The sequence below is a fragment of the Panthera onca genome, chromosome D2 (assembly GCF_046562875.1).
Source record: "Panthera onca isolate mPanOnc1 chromosome D2, mPanOnc1 haplotype 2, whole genome shotgun sequence".
Lineage (NCBI taxonomy): Eukaryota > Metazoa > Chordata > Mammalia > Carnivora > Felidae > Panthera > Panthera onca.
In genome coordinates, this window is record NC_138349.1 from 307,290 (window position 1) to 326,954 (window position 19,665).

The 19,665-nt window shown below is 57.6% G+C and overlaps 2 protein-coding genes across 3 annotated transcripts; both read left to right on the forward strand.

Moving 5' to 3' along the window:
• The first annotated feature begins 1,822 nt into the window (after positions 1-1,822).
• Positions 1,823-9,762, forward strand: ECHS1 (enoyl-CoA hydratase, short chain 1). Of its 2 annotated transcripts, XM_060641134.3 has the most exons (8): positions 1,824-1,953; positions 3,111-3,308; positions 3,793-3,920; positions 4,701-4,800; positions 5,977-6,081; positions 6,562-6,681; positions 8,195-8,262; positions 9,254-9,762. In XM_060641134.3, the coding sequence occupies exons 1-8, from the start codon at positions 1,866-1,868 to the stop codon at positions 9,317-9,319; spliced, it is 873 nt and encodes a 290-aa protein (XP_060497117.1). In that variant the 5' UTR covers positions 1,824-1,865; the 3' UTR covers positions 9,320-9,762. The 2 variants fall into 2 exon arrangements, with proteins under 2 accessions (XP_060497119.1, XP_060497117.1); XM_060641136.3 differs by lacking the exon at positions 5,977-6,081 and having other exon boundaries at positions 1,823-1,953.
• Positions 9,763-15,139: 5,377 nt separating this feature from the next.
• On the forward strand, positions 15,140-19,319 carry FUOM (fucose mutarotase). The gene is made up of 6 exons (XM_060641147.3): positions 15,140-15,481; positions 16,219-16,287; positions 17,747-17,817; positions 18,009-18,107; positions 18,737-18,810; positions 19,073-19,319. Exons 1-6 carry the CDS (start codon positions 15,397-15,399, stop codon positions 19,137-19,139), a joined length of 465 nt encoding a protein of 154 aa, XP_060497130.1. The 5' UTR covers positions 15,140-15,396; the 3' UTR covers positions 19,140-19,319.
• Positions 19,320-19,665: the final 346 nt, after the last annotated feature.

Sequence of the window (19,665 nt, forward strand, 5' to 3'; positions counted from 1 at the left end):
CGTGTGTGTGTGTGTGTGTGTGTGTGTGTGTGTGTATATGTATATATATATGTGTGTGTGTGTATGTATATATATATATACATATATACACATACATATGTATATATATATATACATATGTATGTGTATATACACACACCACAATAAGAGAAACCTCACCAAAATAGAGTCCCGAGGCCAAAAGGCGGAGCCATACCACTCCATGTGGATTACAGGAATTGTGAATTACAGACCCAACATAAGAATCCTTGGGAATAAAGGATCATCAATTACAGGCCCCTACAGGAAGAGATGAACATTGCATGTGCACAAAAACAAGGACCACTCCTGCAACTCAGCCAAGAAACGCTCATCACCAGGAACTCTTGCTTCTCTCCAAAGGACTTCAGCTTGAGGCAGTGCCTCCCAAAGTCCTCCTTCTGCATAAAATAAAGTTCCTCTCCTCTGTTGCACTGGACTATAGCTGGCATGTCCCTAATTGCTCTTCTCTGCTATTTCCAAATAAACCCATTTTTGCTGGTAAAGTAAGTGACTTTTATTTTGAAGGTTAATACATTTGTTCTGTCACTTGTGCTCTTGTCCTCATGGAGGACAGCAGGCACCCTCCTCAACACCAGCCCTGGGGTCTCAGAAACTTCTCTCATGCTGGAACCATTTCATTTTGTGTGCCTGTTCCAGCCGTGTAGCCCACGCGGACACAGTCTCCTTTAGCACAGAGTTGGCAATGTTTCTGTTTGCATGAAAAGGTCTTTATTCCACCCTTAGCCTTGAAATAAACCTTGCCGAGTATTCGGTTCTGGTTTGATTTTTTATTTACTTAAAACTCCAATTGTACTTTTCACTTGTAGACTCTGTCTTTTGTCTCCATTTGCAGAGCCTGCACAAGATACAAATGGAAGCCTGGTGTCTGAGCACTCGTAACTTACAACCAAAAGAATTTAAACTTACAAGGTCATTCTTAAAATTTAGTTAAATATCACTTTTATAAAGCTACCCATAATCTAGTATTCAGTAGCTACCTGGCCGCCAGTGTAAACAATCAGTACGGTGACGCACGCACGCTGTCTAGACCTACAAGTACAAAAATTTCGCTGCTGGGGACTGTGCAACACCGAGCGCGAGGGCCCGAGACGCACCGCACCGTGCGCGCGGGAGGTGCAGCCAGGGACGCCCCACCGTGAGCGCACGCGGGCCAGGGACAGCACAATGTCTCCGCGGCGCCGAGCCCACGGGGCTGCGGGGGCGAAGCACTAACAGAATGCCAGCCACCCCCGGGACAGCGCTCAGGAACCATCACTCTGTTCAGCTTCTTTCCGACCCCGCGGTCACGCTTGTCGTGCAGGACTGGGGGGGCGGGTGAGAGACCCAGGGCGTCCCCAAGGGCGCACAGGCTTGGGACCCCGAGCCCGCGAGCCCTGCCCCGAACTCGGCCTCCGGGAAAGCCGCGTGGGGGCTCGTCCCGGAAGTGGGGGGACACGTCCGGAACGGGGTGGCAAGGGCCGAAGGCTAAAGGTCAAGGTCAAGAAGAGGCCCCGGCAGCCCCTGGCGACCTTCTCGGGCACGTCAGGCGGCTTGACCGGGGTCCCCACGGGCGGTCAGACAGCGGCGGGCCCGGCCCTCGGCATCTTCAGGGCTGGTGTCCGCCACCCGGGGCCCCCCAAAACCCCTCAGCCCACCGCCGCCACTCGCGCGCCGGGTTTGGCTCCTCGAGCCTCGACCCCTTCCCCCGTCACGCCCCCTTCCGGCACGCCGCTGGTCTCGCGATGCCCTCGCCTTCTCGCGACGCCGGCCAGGAGGCGGGCCGGGCCCTGACTGGCGGAGCCGGGGGCGGCTCCGCGGGGCGGGGCGACTCGTCCCAGAGCGCCATGGCCGCCCTGCGCGCCCTGCTACCCTGCCTCCGCGGCCCGCTGCGCCCCCGGCTCGGCTGCGCGGCCCTGCGCGCCTTCGCCTCGGGTGAGTGCGGGGCCGAGGGCGCGGACCCGGGGTGGGGGCCCGGCACCGCGGCCGCACCTGGGACTCCCGGGCCTGACCCTGCTCGACCCCGGAGCTGACCCCTCAGCACCCGCAGTCGCCGCCAGGGCCTGACCCCGCCCCTCAGCACCTGCCGCCTCCCCCGCTGGGCTCTGGGGTTACTGGTGCCCCCTCAGTTGGGATCAGGACCACGTGCCGAGACCGCTGACCGTTTCAGTTTGCTTGTTGGTTTTCGGGAGTTCAAGAGAAGGTGCAGTTGGGGCCTCGGGATTGGAAACGGCCACGTGCTTGGTCCGGCGGGCCTCCAGTGCGGGCCGCCCGTGTCCGCTGCTGCCCCAGGTCTGGCCGGCCCGTCCCGCACTCAGCCTTCAGCCGGGGCCGCGGGCCCCCCGAGGAGCGCCTGGCCTGCCCCTGAGCTGGGCGAATCCCTGCCTCCTCTTCCTTTGGCGGGTACCCACGCAGGTACCCACGTGACTGCCCGCTGCCAGGGCCTGTGGTCTTACCCTCCGTTTCCTTGAGGTTCGCTTCTGCCCCTGACCTGCAGTCAGCAGTCGTTTCCCAGGCAGCATTCGTGCTGCTGCTAAGTATTTTCCGTGTCGCTCCCCAACCGACCCCCAGGGTAGGTGCCGATCCTCACCCCACACACACCTGTGGTTTCCGAGGTTACACTTCTTCCTCTCCAGGCCTTACTGACCCCCCAAATCTGAGCGGCCTGACCCTCCCGGCCGCAGCAGTCACCTTTTCCCTGTGTGTGCCTCCTGCTGTGTTCTGTCCGCAGCTTGGTTCTGCCACCGAGTTGGCATTTGTTGAAAGAACCTATGTCCCCATCCCTTGTTTCTGCAGGGTCACGGGATGTCCCTAGTGCAGGTTCCGGGCAGTGTTGACCACCACATGCAGAAGAAGGAAGGCCGCTGTGGGCTGCTATTTATTGTTGGGTTTGCTTTCTAGCTTAAGGAAATGTTCACACTTCTGTGAGGGTAGACACTGGTACAGAGGCCACCCGCGAGGCTGAAAGCTGTGTGCTGCTGCCTGAGGACTGGGCCGGGGACATGTCAGGGTCACTCCGTCCACTGACGGGTTAAGTCCCGCTAGTTTGATGCCTACGTGAATGGAAATCCCTTTGTCCCCTCTCACCCCAGGTGCTGACTTTCAGTACCTCATCACAGAAAAGAAGGGGAAGGACGGCAACGTGGGGCTGATCCAGCTGAACCGCCCCAAAGCACTCAACGCGCTCTGCAATGGCCTGATCATGGAGCTCAACCAGGCACTGGACGCCTTTGAGGAGGACCCCGCTGTGGGGGCCATCGTCCTCACGGGTGGGGAGAAGGCATTTGCAGGTGTGTGGGCAGCATGGCCGCCGGTCAGCCAGGTGTTGGAGGGGCGGTCTGACCGTGGCACGTGGCATTGTAGGCACTTAGACCTCCGCGGCAGCATCAGAAGCTTTAGTACTTGGGGTTTCTTTAGATGTAAAGCGTAAGCGACACGAGTATTTCTTCAAATAACTGCTCTGTCTGTTTAACATTCAAGTGTGCTCCACCAGCAAAATGAGTTTGAGAGGAATTTGGGTCCCCGACAGTCGGGTTTTATGTGCGTTGAGGGCTTAAGTGACTAATGAATAAGCCTTCTGAGTCCCGCTTGCACCTGGTTCCTGTCCCGCGGTCCCTCTGTGTCACCTCCGTCAACAAATACCATGGTGTATCGCCTCTGTCCCTGTGGCCATCGCCTCACAGGTCCTTCTTGGCCGTTCCTACACACTCACAGCTCCCATAGCAACATGGGGTCTCTGCTCTCGTAACTGGGACCTCGTTTCCTCCCCCCCAGCTGGAGCCGACATCAAGGAGATGCAGAGCCGAACGTTCCAGGACTGTTACTCCAGCATGTTCTTGAGCCACTGGGACCGACTTGCCCGGGTTAAGAAGCCAGTCATAGCTGCTGTCAATGGCTACGCCGTGAGTGTCGGGCCACACCTCCTCTCAGCACACTGGCAGGCATCAAATAACCGATTTTTGTTTTGAAAAGGCCAGAGTGTCGTTACCAGCCAGCATGCCCTTCCTACCAAGTGACGCCAAAGACCCGGGAAGCACAGAGAGAACACGTTACAGCACTGGCTGTTATTAGTGGACATTCAACCGCTGGCTTTCTGGTTCCTTTGTTAGGAGAGCCCCTCCGTCCCCACCGCAGCCCCCATGGCTCCAGGGAACGACTGCCTCTACTAGGTTATAGGCTGCGTTCTGCCTTTTCTGTACAGTTTTAATGGCTGCAGCCTGCCCTGCACCTGTAAACTGACAGCTTCTGCTGCCGTTGAGAGACGTGTTCTCTGCATGGTAGTTCAGGGACTCTGTCCAGGCACATGGGCACTCAAAGGCACTGTGGCTGGTCGTAGCGAAGTGATGAAGGCAGCTCTGTTAGTGATCCTTTAACAAAGCTCCCCTTGGGTAAGCCGGGGTCAGCCAGTCGGGTTTATTGGACCACCATCCTGCCTGCTAATTCATGAACTCCCTGGCTGCCTTCGAGGCTGCCTTCGAGCCTGTGGGACCCACAGAAGAGAGTTTGCTGTTGGGCCCGTTGCCAGTATCAGCCATTTGTGGGTAACTTATGGGAACACGTAACTAACTTTGCATCTCTTGTGCGAATCTTGCTACTCTTGGGCAGGTTCATTTTAACAGAAAATTTAGGCAGATAGAGTGAATTTCTGACTGGGTTTCCTGGTGGTGCCTCATGTTTTGCAGCTTGGTGGTGGCTGCGAACTTGCTATGATGTGTGACATCATTTATGCCGGAGAGAAAGCCCAGTTTGCGCAGCCGGAAATCCTACTAGGAACCATCCCAGGTAAAGTGTGATGACCTCTCTAGTGTAAAGTCTTCCTTCAGATAATTCTCTGGAATTTGCCCACGTCTCAGGAAGTGATGGGCTTTTCCACCAATAGACAAAAGCATGCAGCTTGCTTCTGACGAGGGACCCCGGGCTGCCGAACGAGCACTGGCCCGGTGGCCACCTTTCTGCTCCCATTGCTACCTCTGCTGACCAGCACACTAAGCCCCAGTGGACACAACAGTGCTCAGACAGTGGCTCAAGAGCCTCCGGCTGTGCAGTCTCCTTTAATGACAGCCCGATTCCTTGTCAGACGCTAGTAGGAGTGGCCGGCTGCATATTGAATTATAGTTGCAGTGATTCTGGCTTGTGACCCCAGGTTCAACAGAGCAGGGAATCAGATACCGCACGAGGAGGCTGACGGGATCTGTGGGCAAACAGTGACTCCTCTGTGCCCTGGGGACCACTTGATGAGGACTCCTGGCTCACTTCCCCACAGGGTCTCTGCCCTGTATGTAGAGCCTGGAGCTCACAGTATCTCCTGAGCAGCCCGGCAGGCAGGGAGCAGCTGTGGGGTCAGATATGGGCAAGGAAAGCCCTGGATGAGCTCTGCTGACCACTGGGCTCTTCTGTCCTTGTGCCCAAGGCCTGCACTTCCTTGAAATGGTACCTGAGCCTGCTGGACTGTGGGTATCTCCCTCAGGTGGTCCCCTTGGCTCATCCTGGCAGCCTGGGGTTCAGCGTGGGGCAGATGACTGGGCAGATCACTGTTTTTCCAGCTGCAGAGTGTCAAGTGAGCAGGAGGGTGAGTGGGGTGCACAGAAGCCAGCACTGGAGATAAAGACACACTCAACAGCCCAGGAGGTGGAGCCCTTGGTCTCACTCCATACCCTGAGGGCAGCAGGCCACTGTCAGAGGCCACCCCAGCTGCCCTCCAGGTTGCACGTGGCCAGGGTCTGAGCAGTCTGACTCCTGTCAGAGAGCTGCTCATGCAGAGGACTCGGCCTGCCAGGCGTGGGGCCTGAGTAGGGAAAGGAGCCTCCCCTGAGGGCTTTAAGTTGCCTCCTTTCTGCCCACCTGCCCCACCCATGGGGCCCATCTTCACCTCTCAGAACTTGCTGGAAGTGTGTCTGTAGCGTCTTGGCTTGCACTGGCCATGAACTGGTTGTGACCTGCAGCCTTCTGTGCCTGCAGGTGCAGGGGGCACCCAGAGACTGACCCGTGCTGTTGGAAAGTCACTGGCCATGGAGATGGTCCTCACTGGTGACCGGATCTCTGCCCAGGATGCCAAGCAAGCAGGTGGGAGCCAGCGCTGCCCCATGGAGCCGCCCTCACGGGGAGCTGAGTAGAGAGGGGAGGGCTGTGTCCAGCCGTGCTTTCCGGTGTCCTGAGAACCCCGGGGACAGCTGCCTTTGTTTTTTATTGGGAATGCCCCATGTATAAAATAACTAAAACAAACATCTGGTTAAAGAATCATTAGAAAACCATCCTGTTTCCCAAGCCCAGTGTCAGCAGTGGGGGATCTTGGAGACCCTCGGCGGACATACTCCTTCTCTGCCCCTGGGGGACTCTCTCTTCCTAATTTATGTGTCTGTGAGAGCCTAGTGGCCCCAGCAGCAGAGGGCATCGGCCCCACCTCAGGGATGGCGTGGAGCCTTTACTGTGTCACTGCAGCCCCTTGTTAGCACCCAGAAGACCTGGGCTCTTGGCACAGCATCATGACTCAGAAAAACATAACCAGTGCTGTTTTCCCATGTTATTTACCTTTTTGTGTTTTAGGTCTTGTAAGCAAAATTTTTCCTGTGGAGACACTGGTCGAAGAAGCCATCCGGTGTGCGGAGAAAATTGCCAGCAATTCCAAAATCATAGCAGCAATGGCCAAAGAGTCCGTGAATGCAGGTGGGGGTTCTGCCGGGAGGCGGAGGTCCAAGGGCCGGGCAGCACAGGAACAGTCGTGAGCCTCGAGGCTTTGGTTCTAAGTCATGCATCTTAACCCACCCTGGACAGAAATCACGAGGTTCTTCATGTTGTGATCCTGACTCTTTGTAGAGTTCTAGTTTTTGGTTGCTGGCTACAGATTCTCCTGAAACCTTCTGAGTCCCCTTGCTGTCACAACCCAAGGAAGGAGCCAGCCTGAGGGACAGAGGGTGACAAGCTCTGGGCTACAAGGAAATGGGTGGGATGGGAAGGATGGTCCCTAGAGTGAAACCAATCTGCCTCCTGAGAAAGTCGGCTCAGCCCCCAGAGCCTGGTGGGGGATGCTTCCCTGTCCGCAGCAGGGTGCGGGCTGTGCCGTGGGCAGGGCCTGGCGGGTAGTATAGGCTCGTGGACACCCTTGTGAACCGGGGTCAGCGTGCCTGCTGCCCCTCGTGGCTCTAGACTCCATCTGCTCTCTACCGGCCAAGCGGCTGTGGCCCTTCTGAGAATTTCTGGAGTTTTAACGGAGCACGTGGTCCAGGCATTGGGGGGTCTTGCCTGGTGCTGCCTAGAAGACAGTGGGCCTGAGATGGCTGCTGAGGCCCCCGGGCCTGCACTCATATGTGGGAAAGCTGGTCACCCTGGGCTGCCGCCACCTTACTTGAGTGAGCTGATGTTTGTGACGCTTCACTGCGGGGGTGTGTGGGTAGCACACACTCCAGAAGCGGACACTGCTGTTCCTGCAGAGTGTCCGTGAGGCCACAGTCAGAGGCACCTGCCACCGTTCCACCCCTCGCCCAGGACCTGCTGCTCCTGGTGCTCAGCCAAGAAAAACACTGCACCTTCGCCAGAAAGATGGGGCCCAGAGCAATGACGTTCTTACTGCCCGGGACTCCAGGACTCTGTTCTGGCACAATGTTCCTTTTTCTGGTTTTCATTCCCTTTTTTGTTTTTAATAGATCCTTTTTTTCTTCTTTTTTTGTAATTTTTATTTATTTTGAGAGAAAGCACAAGCAGGGGAGGGGCAGAGGGAGAGGGAAAATCCCCAACAGGCTCCACACTGTCAGCGCAGAGGCTGACACAGGACTCAGTCCCACGTACCATGAGATCATGACCTGAGCCAAAGTCCAAGGCTCCACTGACTGAGCCACCCAGGCACCCCTTTAATTCTTATTTTTTTAATGTTTTGTGAAATACATCTACTTCTGTAGGCTCCCAGATTCTCTTGTGATTGGGCAGAGTTGGTCGTTAAACTCTTTTACTCATTTCCTCACACCTCTGTTTTTTCGGCCACTGGGCAGGAAGCTCAGGAAGCCCTCTAAGCAGGTGGCTTTGCTGATGTCTCAGCCAGGGAGGGCTTCCCAGGCTGCGGTCTCAATCATGGTGAAATTGAGGTTGATGTGGGTCAGCGGGAAATGTTCCCTATCACTGTAAAAAATTTCTGTGTTCCCACATCTAACACCGGAGTTCGTGACTTCAGGATTTTCTTTTTCAGCTTTTGAAATGACATTAACAGAGGGAAACAAGTTGGAGAAGAAGCTCTTCTATTCAACGTTCGCTACTGTGAGTAAACAACACTCAGATGAGGCGTCACAAGTGTCCCAGCCATAAAAATCACGGAGAATTTCCTTGTAGATTTTTTCATTAGATACCATTTCTCTTTGGTTGAACTATTCACTTCCCCAGTAGCTGGATCAGATGTATCGTGTCCGTGAGCATGATTTTCGCAAATAAGTGCAGTGTGTGGAAGCTCTTACAGGGTGACTTCCTGTTACGGAAGGTCTTAGGAACTGGACTCTTAGACAGCGAGCTCCCGTGCGTAAATGCAGTCCGCTTGCCCGTAATTTTCCTAGATCTGTCAAATTGCTGGGAACGGAATTTGAATGTGTTCTGAAACTGCAACCCAGCGCTTCAGAACAGTGTTTTCTAGGATTTCTGACAGTAACCGAAAGGTGCTCAGTCTTGTAATGGTCATTAAAACCTCTTTTTTATCAGAAAGTCTTATGTAGGTGTTTCATAAAAGAGAGATTAGAAATAGCTTTGCCTGTCGAGGGAGTGAAGGTATGCGTGTGCACGTGTGTGCACATGCGCGTGCAGGGAAGGGTGTGTGTGTACGTGTGTGCACATGCGCGCACGCAGAGAAAGGTGCAAGGTGGGCTTGCACTCCGTGTCCTGCTCCTTGGCACTCAGGACACTCGTTGACACAGACCGCCACCAAACCAGGTGCAGAACAGGTGAATGACCCAAACACGTGCATCTGAGCTTCTCTGTGGATGAGAGTTTATTTGACATGTAAATCAGTGGCCCCTGAATGATCAGACCTGGGGCTGAGTGACATATAAAACTGCCATTTCCAGGCCAACCCTAAGTGGTCAGGGAATCTGGGTCACTGCCAGGTTTCCAGGCGATCCCAATGCAGGACCCTCCCTTCTGGTGCCCCCACCACTCTGGAAATCGGAGGGCAGAGGAACCCGACAGACTGAGCAAACCCCAGACAGGCTGAGCCCCGCGCTTGACAAATGTCCATCTCCGCCTTTTTTCCCTTTCCCACCAGGAAGACCGGAAGGAAGGGATGACTGCATTTGTGGAAAAGAGAAAGGCCAGTTTCAAAGACCAGTGAGCGCCTCTGTCTCTGCCTTGAAGTCTCTACTTAGAGAAAATACAGTCTGACAGTTTTAGAAGCAAATCAGTCCTTCTCTTGTAAAGGGCTGTGTGGGTGACACTCAGCTCCTCGGGGCTCGTGCTCTCAGTGGTGGGCAGTCTGAACCCAGCGGCCGTGAGAATCGGCATTTGGAGTGTGTTCACGTCCTGACTAAGCATATTCTTCTTAATCAGATTCTGCTTAGGACGCCGGGGGGGCTCAGTCGGTTGAGCGTCCGACTCTTGATTTCAGCTCAGGTCACGATCTCACAGTTCATGAGACCAAGCCCCACGTCAGGCTCTGCGCTAACAGCACAGAGCCTGCTTGAGGTTCTCTGTCTTGAGAGTCTGTCTCTCTCTGCCTCTTCACCCTGCTTGCGTGCACACACTCTCAAAATAAACTGAAAATAATTCTGCTCATGAGCCTTTGGCGTGTTTAAGTTTTCACTCAATTTCAGAAACTGAGATAGTGAGTGTGTACAGCGTGTCATGTTCAGATGGAAGTGTGTCCCCTGCTGGGTCGCTGTGTGGTTTCACAGCCAGTGAACGTGCCGCTCCGGGGGTGATGCTGCTGACTACGTGGCAGTCATAAATCGCGTCGTGCCTTTCTCCTCTGGAGGTGAGCATCACATCGCTGTGCAAACTTCCGCTTTGTTGTTGTGACAACAGACACACAGCACAGAAGTCCATAAAGTAAGTCACCCATCACACAGGGTCACCACTGGTAACAGGCACGGAGCTTTCTAGATATTTCTGTGCATACACGTGCACACATGAGTATGGAGCTCAGTTTTCTTTTTTATAAAAATGGAATTCTGCATCCACGCTTCTCCAAAGTGCACTGACTGGTTGTCTTCTACTCCCGTCCTACAAGTGCACCCTCTTCTCGTGTTTGACGAGCATTCTTTTACTTGTGGTAAAATATACGTAACGTACAGGTTGCCATCTCATCCGTTTTTAACTCTCCAAGTGTGTTCGCGGTGTTTTCCCTGCTGCCCATCTCCATGCTGCTTCATCCTCCGAACAGAGACTCTGTCCCCGTTAAACACTAACCCCTGTTCCAAACCGTGACCTCTCAGCCTTGGTGCTGCCTCGGCCACCTTCTTTCTGTGTCCAGGAATCTAGTATGTTTCCAAGTTCTGTCCAGGTCATAGCACACAATGGAGTTTGATTTCTTCTCATGGCTGAGTAATGTTCCTGCGAGCATCCCGCCCGATGGCCCTGAAATACGTAATTATGCAGGTATGTTGTGGTTTATTTCCCCTGGTGTTGGATATTAGGCTGCGTCCAGTATCCAGTTACCAGAACTGTGTGCAAAACACCGTGGTGAGCATTCTGTGTGTGAATCCTCGTGCTTCAGCGTGAGCGTGTCTGTAAGATTTTGAGAAGTGAGCCTGTCAAGGGACAGGCTGCCTGTGACAGGGACCTGCCCTACCCCGTCCCATCTAAACTCGTCGGCTAGCCTCTCCCTGGTGCTTCTCAGGGCCAGGCAGGCTGAGTCTCCGGCACTGATGTTAGGCACCACATGCATCCGAACCGAACCCCTGGGGTGTTTGCTGGAATGCACGTGCCCCCAGACCTGGACCAGAACCATGGGGGCCCTGGCATGTGAGGTCTCCAAGGCATCCAGCGGAACCTGCGGTAGGAGACCGAATTTCTACAGCACGTCTCCTCTGTTGGCTTCAGACTCTGGTGGGCCAGCTGCGTCCCCTGGATCACACCGTGCAGGGCACTGGGTAATGGAGGGACCCCAGTCACAGGAGGCCACCCACCCCCCACCAGACGTCTGCTGCTCAATTCTTGGGCCAGCACAGCGTGGGGCTCCAAACCGTCCCTCACCAGGTCCGTGAGCGAAAGCCCTGCAGCACAGGACGGAGACCCATGTCCCGCCTGAGAGCTTCAGGGGTGAAGCGAGCAGTCACTACCCCAGGGCAGGGGCCCAGCCTCAGAACATCATCGGACCCTGTGAGGTGAGGCCGGGCACCATGGGGACCCAGCTGGCTGTCGACGCTGGTGCATGTGGCACAGCAGCTGCCGGTTAACTGATGGGCCCGGGTGAGGGGAAAGCGCCTGCCGGCTGCCACGCCACCCCCAGCCCTCACCCTGCCAGCGTCGCTCTACAGAGACAGCCCCACCTGTCAGGGGACGGTGAGTGCTGCTCACAAACCAGGGCAGAGCTCTGCCCACGCAGGGACTCGTCCAGGAGCTGAGCCTCAGAGCGCGCATCCCTGGGAGCCCTCTCTCCCTGCGGCTCAGTGGTGACCTGGGAGCACTCGTGACCGTTGCCTCCTCCACTGTGTCCTGCAGGTAGGTGTGGGCAGGCAGTCCAGAGGCTGGAACACAGCTGAGATCATTTCTGGACGTGCAGATCCAGTCCCAGTCTTGGGCTGGGATAGGGCCAGGAGTGTGTACCCCCTGCCCCAGGAAACGAGCTGAATGCTTGACAAAGAGTTGAAATGACCTGTAAAGCCTGGCTGTCTGAACACCTTAGATGACATGCTCTTGTGTTTTGGTTACATTTGTGCAGCACAGCCGGGCACGGGGCCACAACAGGAATTCTGATCCTATGCAGACCGTTTGCCCTGCAGGTATTAGCGCCGCGGGCTTCACCCAGGACCTGTCTGTTCTCCTGTGCTTCGTGGTCAGAAGTCAGTGAGTTTGGAGCAGGCTCCAGAAGGGAGGTGTTGAGAGGCAGGCGGGAGTTCCCCCGCTCCCTGGGGCTGAGAGTGCAGACAGAAGGCAGGGTGATACTCTTTACAGATAAGCCTCGGGGTCTCAGACCGCGTGACATGGGCAGAAGTAGGTACGAGGGAATGGGATTCGGGCCGCACCGAACAGGCTCTCTGGGCAGGTCACCAGAAAGCTGGGCATTCTTCAGGCAATAGATGTGGAAATACTCATTTATTAAAGCTGAATGCATAACTGAGGGTTTGTGCTGGATGGCATAACACCTATCGCACATTCTAGAATAAACAAGCAGAGGTGTCCGAGGAAAGAAACCTGAAAGTTGGAGAAATCCATTTGTTTAATTTTTCACAGCCATGAGGCAGCAGCCTCTGTAATTTGATCGAGTAATGTGCCCCAGGATTGTGAGGAGCTGGGGTTTTTCATTTTTTTTTTTTAATGTTTATTTATTTGAGAGAGAGAGAGAGAGAGAGCAGGGGAAGGTCAGAGAGAGAGGGAGACACAGAATCCGAAGCAGGCTCCAGGCTCCAGGCTCCAGGCTCCAGGCTCCAGGCTCCGAGCTGTCAGCACAGAGCCCGACGCAGGGCTCGAACTCACAAACCGTGAGATCGTAACCTGAGCCAAAGTCGGACGCTTAACTGATTGAACCACCCAGGCGCCTCCTGAGGAGCCAGTTTTGAGGGGCCCATCTGAGACTTGTCTTCACACCCTGTCTTAGCCGTGTGCAGCCAGAAGCCAAGAAATTGTTAAACGTTGAACATGCACGTCAGAGTCTCCGTGTGCCTCACATGTCTGTATCCACAGGGTTATTTGGGCTCCAGAACTTGGCAGAGACAGGAGCCCACCCCCTAGGCCTGGTGGAGTGAGAGCTGGCTTGGGGGCTCTGGGCTGAGCTGCAGGGAGGCTAGCACGCGGCCACAGGCTTTGCCGTGAGTGACCGCATCGCTGGCAGCCCTGAGCAGGACACTGCCCGGGGGCCACAAACCCCAAGGCGAAGCTCCCACTCCCTTGGAGTTAATGGACTTCTGGCCCCATATTGTTTGGGATTTTGATTTGTTTTGAAGCTGAAACCTTGCCTTACTTATCTCTCTGTACCAGATTGACTTCTCCCCTCATGTTTGCACACTTCCATTTTGGAGTTCAAACTGCTCAGGCACAACCCTCACCCAGGGTGGAGGCAGCCACTCGGATGGCCCGGGTACAGGCCCTGCTGGCCTTCCCCTGTCCCCCGCCCCCCCTCCCCCCCTCCCCCTTCCAGCCCCTGGCGGCTCCTGCCTTCACCCTGCCCAACCGGGCAGCCCAGAGCCCTGCGTTCCTGGCCCTGCCAGATGCCAGGCTGGTTTCCAACTGTCTCCCTCGACCAGCCAAGCACCCCAGGGCCCAGCAGGAAAACACAGACCTGTTTTTTCTTTCTTTTTTCTGTCTTTTTCTTTCTTTCTTTCTTTCTTTCTTTCTTTCTTTCTTTCTTTCTTTTTTTTCCTGTGGCTTTGTTGTCTTTCATGTACAGAACCTTCCCAGGAGAAGCCAGGCCTCCCAGCATTCCCAGAGCCACAGGGCTGGGCTGGGGGTCATGACAATAGCGCGGACCACACAACCCCAAGTCCATGTGGCAGTGAAGTGGAAGAAGGTGGGCTCCAGAAGGAGAGAGCCTGCCCACAGCTCTGGGTCGGGCCGTCTCCCACTGGGCAGGTGAGCGGGGCAGCGCTGTGAGGCGAGGCCCTGGGGCTAAGGGCCGGCTGGAGCTGAACAGGATCCCCATCTGCACACTGGGCAGTGAGGTTTGGTCGTGGGTCTTTACGTGGGGTACGACCAGGCCAGCACATGTGTGCACATCTGCTCTGCTGTCTGCCCTCCAGCCCGAGTGTGGGAGCAGATGGGAGGAGAGTAGACACAGATAGAAGGCCAACGACAGTGTTGGTGGAGCTCTTGGTGTCCATCTTAGCAGGGCCCAGGAGCCACCTGCATCAGCCAGCTAGAGCTGTGTAACAAATTACCCCTAAACTTAGTGGCTTAGGGCAGCAATCACTAGCCATTCTCACAGTCTGTATGGGTCAGCTTGTCTTTATCCCACTGTGTCTGGGGCCTAAGCTGGGGCCTCCTGACCACTCATTCACTCTTCTGGTGGTTGGTGCTGCATCAGCGGGGCCTAGCTGGAGCCAAGGACCAACATATCCACCAGGAGGCTCTCCATGTGTCCTGGGCTTCCTGCCAATATGGTGACTGGGTTCCCTGGACAAGTGTTCTGAGGACAGAATCAGGAGGAAGCCGTGCTGCCTTTTATGACCTAACCTCAGAAGCCAGACAGCACCATTTCCAGCATATTCTACTGGTCAAAGCAGTTACAAAGGTCCACCTGGTTCAAGGGAAGGGAATAAACCCCGTCTTTCAGTGGAGATGTGCCTGTGGCACTGTGGGATGGCAGTCAGCTACCGGCTACCAGGATCAGGCCCCAGAACCTGACAGAGCCCTGGACACAGACAGGCTGTGGGGTGCCCTGCTGTGGAAGTGGGCATCTTCCAGCAAGGAGTGTACAGGAGGTGGTGACACCCTGAGATGGTTGGTGATCCTGGCTCTTAAGGAGGGAGCCCAGCATCCAGATTCCAGGTGGCAGGGACAAGGGTCAGCAGGCAGGGGACTCTGGCCAGCTGAAGGCAAGGTGCTCCCTCTGTTTACCAGAAGGAGCTGTGGATCTAGCACACCCCCCCCCCCAGTCTGGACACCCCATCTTGGGAAGGTGGGGGTGGGAAGATCCAGTCCTGAGGAAGGCTGGCAGGTCAGGGCACTGCTGTCCTGGGATGGGGTGCTGTACCCCAGTCAGGTACCTGAGGGGTGTCAGCAGGCTGACACTTGGGGGACAGGGTGGAGAACGCCAATGGGGTGCTCCCAGCACACCCACTTAGCCCAGAGGCCACAGCTGCCTGCCCTCCAGGGTTCCCCCACCCCAGGGCAGGCCGGCGGGTGTCCTGAAGGAAGAATGTTGGTTAAAGAAGTCTGACAGGTCTGGTCACCCGCCCTTCCCCACTCAGCGACACCAGGGACCCAGCGGTCTGCGGTGCGACTGGGGGCTCAGCCTGGCCTGGGGGCGTAGCGGAGGCGGGCGAGGAGGCCGCGAGGGGCGGCAGCGGAGAGCTCGGACCACAAACACACGACGCCCGGGTCTTGGACGTGGCGGGGAACGCGAGGCCCAGGAAGACGCCTGTGGGGCTGGGCCGGTTGTCACCACCCCTGCCCAGGGTCAGCCAGCGCCGCTTGGAGCTTCCAGCCCCGGGTACGCCTCGCGCGGCCCCGCCCCTTCCGTCGAGGCCCCGCCTGCTCCGCTCCAGGCCCCGCCCCTTCCGTCGAGGCCCCGCCCCCCGCTCCGGACCCGCGAGCATGGTAGTGCTGAAGGGCATCCCAGCGCTGCTGTCCCCCGAGCTGCTCTACGCCCTGGCGCGGATGGGGCACGGAGACGAGATCGGTGAGCGCGGCGGGGACAGGGCCTCGGGGGCCCCCACCCTCGGAAGAAGCCGGGCAGGTGGCCCGGCCCAGGCTGTGGCCCGGCCAGGAGACGACGACTCCCGCTTCCAGGGAAGGGCGGTGGGGGCATTGCATAGGCCGCCCCATCCGACTTCCCAGTAGGACACTCCCTCCTTCCCCGTCCCGCGTCCTTTAGGAAATTGAGGCCCGGGCGGTGACCCAAGCCCCTGCCCCGACCTTGGTTGGTCCCAGAAGGTCACGAGGACAGCCACCCTTGCTCCAGGCAGGGCTGTGTCCGGGAGGCCCGGCCCCTCCATCAGCCTGGCTTTTGGGGGGGGGGGGGGGGGGCGGCCAAGTTCCCAGCTCCGGCCTCAGGCCCGGTGTGTTCAGTCTCCAGACCCCTTCCCAGACGGCCCCCGAAGGGTCACACCAATTTGTTTGCGGCGCTTTATCTTTTCCCGGGGCCGTGGGCCTCGGACGGGAGCAGCTTCTCAGGACGGGGCCACCCCTGTTGGGTGGAGGCCGCGGGTCCAAAATCCGCCCTCGTCCTGGAAGCACCTGCAGTTTCTACACCACTGGGAAACTCCCTGTCCCCTCCCCCCACCTCTGATGGGAGGGGTCGGAGAGGGCATTGAGCAGGTGACCCGAGGTCTGCACCCACCCACGAAGTTGGAAGATGGGCTGCGCAGACCCAAGGACCCACCAAGGGATGTCTAATCAGGTTGGATGGCTGTTCAGTTTTTGCAGACGTGAACTTCCCCACCTCCTCCATATGCAGGTGTGGCCCGGAGGAGATCCGTGCCGACGGTGAGTTGGCCACCTCTGACAGGGTGGATTAGGGTGGATGGGCAGTCGTCCCCGCTCTGGGCTCCCCAAGTGTGGCAGCTCTGTCCCCATCCCCACTCATTCCCCAAGCACCCACCAGTGAGCCAGGAAATCCTGGTACCAGGACCCTCTTCAACCCCAACCCCAGAGATGACCCTGGGCCTCCTGCTCCATCTGAGACACCACTTGGTAACTTCATGCAAGTGGGGAAACTGAGGCCCAGAGCCTCATCGGCTGGCTGAGCACTAGTACACCCAGGTCAGGTGTTCACTAGAAATCCCAGTACTGGTGGCCTGGCCTCACGGGCTCCAGGTGCCCACGTGCTCTGTTTCTAAGACCCTCTGACCCTAAGGGGTGGGCAGGAGGCTTGACTTGGAGAGTCCTGGAACCAGATCCCCAAGGTGATAGAGGTAGCAGAGTTGTACCGAGAGTGAGGTCTGGGCAGGGGGGATAAGAGCAGCAGCGGCCTGTGCTACTTGGGCTGGCACTGGGCTCAAACTGGGCATGGCTGTTTCCCCGCCCTCAGCGATGCCGTGAGGGGGACATGACTCTCCGTGGAGAGGCGAGGTCACTGAGGCACAGAGATGTGAAACGTGGGCCAACCCCTCCCCCGCCCCGCCCCGGACAACGCAGGCCAGTGGTCTGAGGCATGTTCAGTGGGCTGCCAGCTCCAGACCCAGCGGCCTTGGCTTCCACTCCCTGCTGACAGAGATGAGCCAGCTGTGCCTCAGTATACACCATGAGCCAGATGACCCAAGGAGGATGGGCCGTGGGAAAGGCCAAATGCTGGGAGGCAAGGAGCAGCCAAGCCTGCAAGTGACGCGCACACCCTGCGTGTTAGTGGAAACCAGCAGTTAGGGGTCGGAGCCAGGCTTGCGGACAAGTCAACCACCAAGAGGAGCAGAGAAGACGGCAAAAGAAAGTGCTCTCAGGCTTTCTCACCAGCAGTTTCTGTATTTCCCAGTTTTGTACGAAGCGCACGAGTTCTTTAACAATCAGGACCCAGTTCTACGGGAGAACTGAGGCCGTGGGGACAGCCTCTTCCCAGGCCCCACTGTGCTCACCACAGGATAAGAGTAGCAACCCAGGGGTCATGTCGGGGGACTTCTGGGCTCAGGGAAGTGGCCCAGGTGCCCTTCCTGATAGAGGACTTTGAGGTCACCACCAATAACCTGTGTAGTGCGGTGAAGGGGGACGGGCAGGGCGGGCCCAGAGCCAGGATGGCCACAGGGCGGGGAGATACCAGTGTGGCCCCAATAAGTGTCCCCAGGCGGGCAGCACGTGCCTGCAGGGCCTTCTCTGTCCTGGGCCCAAGTGCATCCTTGCTGGCCAGCTGAGTGAGGCCCAGGGGGAACGGTGTGGACAGGCCAACAGGGCAGGTGGCACCATCGGCAGCCAGGTGGGAGAGGGCTGGAGTCTCAGGCTGGCACTGTGCCCTCAGGCCTGGGCATCCCGCAGCTCCTGGAGGCCGTGCTGAAGCTGCTGCCCCTGGACACCTACGTAGAGAGCCCGGTGAGTGCCTTTTCCACTTGCTTTCTTTGTCAGACCTCAGGGGGCCCGCTTGCCTTGAGTGGGGAGGAATGTGTCCCCAAAGGGCTCTGACCCTGAACGGAGGACCCCTGAACTGTCACCCAGTGTGGGGGCCTGGTAGCACCCAGGGCAACTAGACAGATAGACCGCGAAGCTGACCCCTCTGTGCCTAGGCTGCTGTCATGGACCTGGTGCCCAGCGACAGGACGAAGGGCCTTCAGACCCCGGTGTGGAGGAGCTACCAGTCCATCCTGTCCGGGGCCGGCTGCACGGTGAGACTGCGGCCCCACCAGGAAAGCTTCACCTCCTTGGAGGCCGGGAGGAGCACAAGACCGAGGCCCCAGATTCCATGCTAGTTGTCTCAGCACTTGCCCTCCCTCCACAGAAGAGCGACCCTGGGGATGTGGCTGTGCCCTGCCTCAGGATCCTGACCTGGCTTCGCCTAGGGTCCCTCCCCCACGCCAGCCTGTCTGAGCGGAGCCAGGGGGAAGTGGGGTGCCCCGGCCCCTGTCTTGTGGTCAGAGGCCCGGCCAATGCCGTATGTCACCCCCGCATTGTGAGGGGGCGGGCTTGTCCTCCAAGGACCACCTGCTGGCAGGTGTGTTGGGCAGGACCCACCCGAGGAGAGGATGCTTGGGGCTTCTGTCCTGGGCAGGCACCCTCCTGCCCTCAGGCCAGCTCCAACGGACACAAGGGCCCCGGGCAGGTGGCCACCACAGCCCCCCATGCTCCTGCCTGTCCAGCCCTCACAGCTCAGAGGCCAAGCATCCTTGGGACCCCAGCAAGGAGAGCCAGAGAAATGAACCTCAGAGCAGCCATGTGACCTCATGCCCCTGCTACCTGCTTGGGCCCTTGAGGGTTTCTGAGCAAGGTCCCTCCACCATGACATTTTGCCTTCCAGGACACCCTGGCGAAGATAGAGAGGTTTGAGTTTTATGCGCGGGCCAAGAAGGCTTTTGCTGTTGTAGCAACTGGGTGAGTTCTGGCCAGGCCCATGGGGTCCTGCTGGTCCTGCTGGGTCTGGGCCATGCTGGGCCCTCCTCCCCACTCCAGAGCTCCCCCTACCCTCTGCTCAGCCCTGCCCTGACAGACTGGATGCCCCACTGGGAATATGACCGCCACGGGATTTGCCTGATGACCGGTCCCTGGATTAGTCTAGCGTCTGGGGTGAAGGTGGGCCAGGTGGGTGGCAGAACAGCGGGCCCCAGCCTGGTGCTCAGCTCACTTCCTTATGCAGGGAGACAGCCCTCTATGGAAACCTCATCCTCAAGAAGGGGGTGCTGGCCCCCGACGCCCTCTGCTAGGCCTGGCGAAGACCACAGGGCCCAGGAGGAAATCTGGATCTCTGAGCCAGACGACAGACGAGCTGGCCCCGCTCTGGAGCACCCAGACTGCAGCCAACCGGGAGCCCCGGGGGCCGGGCCAGTCCTGGGAGGGGCCTGGGACTGGGATGCACCCAATTTATGAAAATGTCAGAAACCGTAGCGGTTTGTCAGTGTCCAGAGGCCTCAACAACAGCCCCACCCTCACAAAGACTTGTTTGGTTCTAAGCACGAGGGAAGCCATTGGCTCCGTGGAGTGCCCATCCCTCCGTCCCCCTTGCTGCCTCCTCAGGTGGGAGGTGAGGCCTCCCTCCCCCCTGTAGTTTGAGACAAGAGCTCACACAGGTGGAGTGGAGACTGCGTGGGGGGCCGTGACTATGCAAGAGGCCTGGAGGTGGGTGGAGCCGCTGCCCAGGTGGCCCTGAGTGGGGAGACATGTGGGTGGCCCTGGAGAGGACCAGGCGGGCAGGTGTCAGCACCTGGTCTGGATGCTCCAGGAAGTGGTCGG

Coding starts and splice junctions, on each gene's coding strand:
- ECHS1 (XM_060641134.3), top strand. CDS start 1,866: ATGGCCGCCCTGCGCGCCCTGCTACCCTGCCTCCGCGGCCCGCTGCGC. Junction 6,682..8,194: donor CAAAGAGTCCGTGAATGCAG/GTGGGGGTTCTG, acceptor TTTCTTTTTCAG/CTTTTGAAATGACATTAACA. Junction 8,263..9,253: donor TCTATTCAACGTTCGCTACT/GTGAGTAAACAA, acceptor CTTTCCCACCAG/GAAGACCGGAAGGAAGGGAT.
- FUOM (XM_060641147.3), top strand. CDS start 15,397: ATGGTAGTGCTGAAGGGCATCCCAGCGCTGCTGTCCCCCGAGCTGCTC. Junction 17,818..18,008: donor ACACCTACGTAGAGAGCCCG/GTGAGTGCCTTT, acceptor CTCTGTGCCTAG/GCTGCTGTCATGGACCTGGT. Junction 18,108..18,736: donor TGTCCGGGGCCGGCTGCACG/GTGAGACTGCGG, acceptor TTTGCCTTCCAG/GACACCCTGGCGAAGATAGA.